General features: G+C 42.5%; 1 protein-coding gene and 1 pseudogene across 1 annotated transcript; one reads left to right on the top strand and one right to left on the bottom strand.

Moving 5' to 3' along the window:
• Positions 1 to 614: 614 nt before the first annotated feature.
• Positions 615 to 815, bottom strand: LOC147420399 (arabinogalactan protein 20-like). Its single transcript, XM_086504522.1, has one exon. It carries the CDS (start codon positions 723 to 725, stop codon positions 615 to 617), a length of 111 nt encoding a protein of 36 aa, XP_086360648.1. The 5' UTR covers positions 726 to 815.
• A 647-nt stretch (positions 816 to 1,462) lies between these two features.
• LOC147420398 (chlorophyll a-b binding protein CP24 10A, chloroplastic-like) lies at positions 1,463 to 3,273 on the top strand (annotated as a pseudogene).
• Positions 3,274 to 3,815: the final 542 nt, after the last annotated feature.

The raw sequence follows: 3,815 nt of genomic DNA, 5'->3' as shown, positions 1-3,815 counted from the left end.
TGAAGTTAACGAGGAATTTTATCTCATGTCCTACAAAAATCCGCACTCTTATTTATATGCGATCAACCGTAAGAAATTGTTGTTTTGGGAAAAATGCACTGGTCCATCAACTTTGGAGGCTTGTAGTGACCAAGGGATGAGAAAAATTACAAGTTTCTCATTTTTTCCATATGTAGTAGTTATTGAACTATAAGCTCATGAAAGGATTTTTCAAAATGAGTGGATCTAATATGGTTTTGGAAATTTTTCCCAAAACCCTGAAAGGACAATTTTATGTCCTGTTAGGTTACCATTCTAGTGTTACCGCAATCATTAATAGCCTTGCTTTATCAATCTCAGTCGTCTTGGTCCGCCAGCTACTTATGACACCATCTCTCTCTCTCTTTTTTTTTTTTTTGAACCCAAATAAATTCTGAGCTTGGATTTCTCTTAGAAAAATATATAGAGTGTCTCCAACAAATTGTTGCAAAGAGGCTGTTGAAAGCAATTTACCATAAGCATATAGCCATGAAAAAAGGGTTATCTGCTCACGAACACTCTACCAATTGTGTACAAGGGTTTTTAAATAGCAACCTGCAAATGCTTCTGTTCAATATAGGTTGAATGGGAAGCCGTCAAACAGGATGCACAAGGTATGTAACCAAGAGCGCCACAAACATGAGGGCATAGGCAATGCCGAGGTCAATTGTGGTTCCGTCACTGGTCGGGGAAGGAGCAGGAGCCATGGATGGCTGGCCGTGCACTGCATTCTACAGAAGGAAAAGCAGGAAGACAAAGAAGAGGAGGGAGAGCTTGGAGTACGCCATAGCCAGGTCCCTCCAAGTTCCCCATGCAGAAGTCTCTCTCTCTCTCTCTCTCTCTCTCTCTCTCTCTCTCTCTCTCTCTCTCTCTCTCTCTCTCTCTCTCTCTCTCTCTCTATAGCAGCGCGCGCCGGCGCGTGGTGCTAGAGAGACATTACATCAAGGCGCAGTGCTCGAAAAAATGTGTCTCAACTTAATATCGTGCCATTTTCAATTTCAAAAACGCTGGTTGAAGGCAAGGGGAAGATGAGAAATTCTCTCCTAAAATAGAAAATTAATGGAAAAACTCAAAAACTAAACCTAATTTTCTAAAAGTTCCTCTCGATAATTCGAGAAAGAGAATTTTCTTTGTTTGGTAACATGATTTTTCACGATTACTACATCAAGCATATATAGGTGCCAACAATTCAAGGGCAAAAATCCATGAGGTGACTGAAGCCTCACGTGTTGATAAAATGAGTGACGTGATTATGAAAGATGTGTTCATTTACGGTGCACATCATTAGGAAATTCTTCTTTGAATTTATCTTAAATGGAATTCTGTTTATTTGTAAAATTGATTTTTTCCAAACACTGTTGCATAGGGAGCACCAACGAGTAAAACCCTCAGTGTATAAAAGGTCAATGGCAGCACATCAAAGAATCACCTTCTCTGTGTAGCGATGCGTGCCGGTGTGCAGTCCTAGAGGCAGGAAATGTGTAGGGAGGTCCAGGGTGGAGAAACTCGATCTTCGTGAAGGGATCCGCATCCCAAAGTAAGCAATGGCACAAGAGCTTTTCTTTCTTTCTCTTTAACTTTCGGCGATGGACAGCTCCTTCATTGTCGCTAGTGTCAAGGGAAAATTAATTTTGCAAACATACAAAATTCCTTTCCATGAATTTTCCGAAAGGAGATTTCAAAAAACTTGGTTATTTTTGAATAAAATTACACTCTTCTTCTCTATTTACGGACATAATATTAAGTTCACATGTTTTTCAAACACTAATTGTCATTGTGACATCAATAAGCCTCTCTCTCTCTCTCTCTCTCTCTCTCTCTCTCTCTCTCTCTCTCTCTCTCTCTCTCTCTCTCTCTCTCTCTCTCTCTCTCTGTGTGTGTGATTTTGTGTGCACGTGTGCGTTTGAACGAGAAAGAATTCAACTCTTACCAGTGACTAGTCTCTCTCTCTCTCTCTCTCTCTCTCTCTCTCTCTCTCTCTCTATGTGTTATGTGCCTCTCGCTGCATGGGCACGGGGGTTGTTAGAGAGAGAGAGAGAGAGAAAGATCGGCTTTGAACTCCTTATTGAGTCATTCTATTTTATGCTACCCATGGTGTTGCACCTCCTAGCTTTTATATCTGCATGTTATGGACTTGCTTACATATGGGTTATGAATGCCCAAATCATCATTCATACCTTCTCATACAGAGAATTGATGAAGCTTATACAAATCTCTTCATGGAAATTCAAAGACGAGTACATGTTGTCATACGATCATATGTGTGTCAAGTTTTTTTGTAAGTGCTTCATTAGCAAAGTATAGGCACTGGCAATGCAGTGCACACACACACACACTCTCTCTCTCTCTCTCTCTCACACACACACACACACACACACACAAAGAGAGAGAGAGAGAGAAGGCAGAACGCTCACATTTGGGTCCAATAGAAGGATCAAGAAAGAGGGGGCAAGGTAGCAGGAGGGAAGAGATGGATTCAGAGTATATGGGGAGGGCGGTTGTGGTTCACTATTACTCCATATTTCACACACACACACACACACATGCCCATGTGAGTTCATGTGCAAAGAGAGAGGCAGAAAGAAAGCGAGCGATAGAGAGAGAGAGAGAGAGAGAGAGAGAGAGAGAGAGAGAGAGAGAGAGAGAGAGAGAGAGAGAGAGAGAGAGAGAGAGAGAGAGAGAGAGAGAGAGAGGAGTTTGCTCGTAGGTGAAAGAGTGAGGAAAGGTAGTTGGCAAGCTTGCTTTTGTGTGTAGATATTGTGGCCATTGTAGCAAGATCTTCATCCATCTCATCTTTGCATAGTGTCGCCCTATGCTCGTCCTCTTCATCAACATCCTTTTCATTGAAGTTCTTCCCTTCCCTCTCCTTCACCCCCTCCAGTGGTTTTTGCTTTATTTGCATGGTCACCAAGAAGGTTTCTGCCTGATTCTCTAGAAAGATATCGTGGCTTTTTGGGATTAGGGGAGGTTGCAACCTTATCGATCTTGAATGGCTTGATGGATTGCTTTTCAATGACTATGGCTTTAATCCCCTCCAACTTGGAAAGGATAAAACTACCAGCAAAGGTGGAAATCTTTGTGGGGCAGGTATGGAGCGTAGTCCCCTAGTTCCAAGTTAGAGCTCAACCAAGAGCAGTTGCTCCATTCTCTTTTGGAAAGTTGTTGGGTACTCGACTATTGTTGATGTGATGGTTTGAGAGCACAAGATGGGTTGACTTCCTCGACACCGGTACCCAATCTTTGCTCGGGTTTTAGTTTGCTTGGAAACTATCGCTCGGGCTATGGTAAGACTCCTAGAAATGATGACTCCGGTCCCTTAGTGTACGGCTGCCTACATGCATGTGTCTCCATTGTAGGATTGCCTCCATGTCATTTTGCTTACATTTAGATCCTTGTCACTTTGGAACGGCTAAATAGCCTTCCGGCTTTGTTTGCAACTCAAGAAAATCGATGGCGTCGAAGATAAATGCTTGATTTGTCTGAGTGATGAGATAGATCTTGAGCAGGTTCCTACTAACCGACAGGGCCTCAAAAGTCAACCATTTGAAAGGCAATGCCTGTTTTGAGGCTTTTAACTACCACAATTAGATAGGTAGAGATAGAAGAGTTGGCTCGTGACCAGGCAAAAAGCAGGCTCCTTGATACATGCGACCAGGCTCTTACCCTCTCACATGCTTCATTTTAATACTACAAACTAGACATGCAACCAGAGAGAGAGAGAGAGAGAGAGAGAGAGAGAGAGAGTTTTTTCTTCCTACTGACGTGGTTTGAGACCCGTTAATCTCGACTCTCAGCTA

The sequence above is a fragment of the Adiantum capillus-veneris genome, chromosome 28 (assembly GCF_014529385.1).
Source record: "Adiantum capillus-veneris isolate H3 chromosome 28, ASM1452938v2, whole genome shotgun sequence".
In the NCBI taxonomy this organism is placed as follows: Eukaryota; Viridiplantae; Streptophyta; class Polypodiopsida; order Polypodiales; family Pteridaceae; genus Adiantum; species Adiantum capillus-veneris.
Note: the sequence above shows the minus strand (reverse complement) of the source record. Positions and strands in the feature narration are given on the sequence as shown.

What these genes read in the sequence shown, in the direction of transcription:
- LOC147420399 (XM_086504522.1), bottom strand. Translation starts at nt 725, where the DNA reads ATGGCTCCTGCTCCTTCCCCGACCAGTGACGGAACCACAATTGACCTC.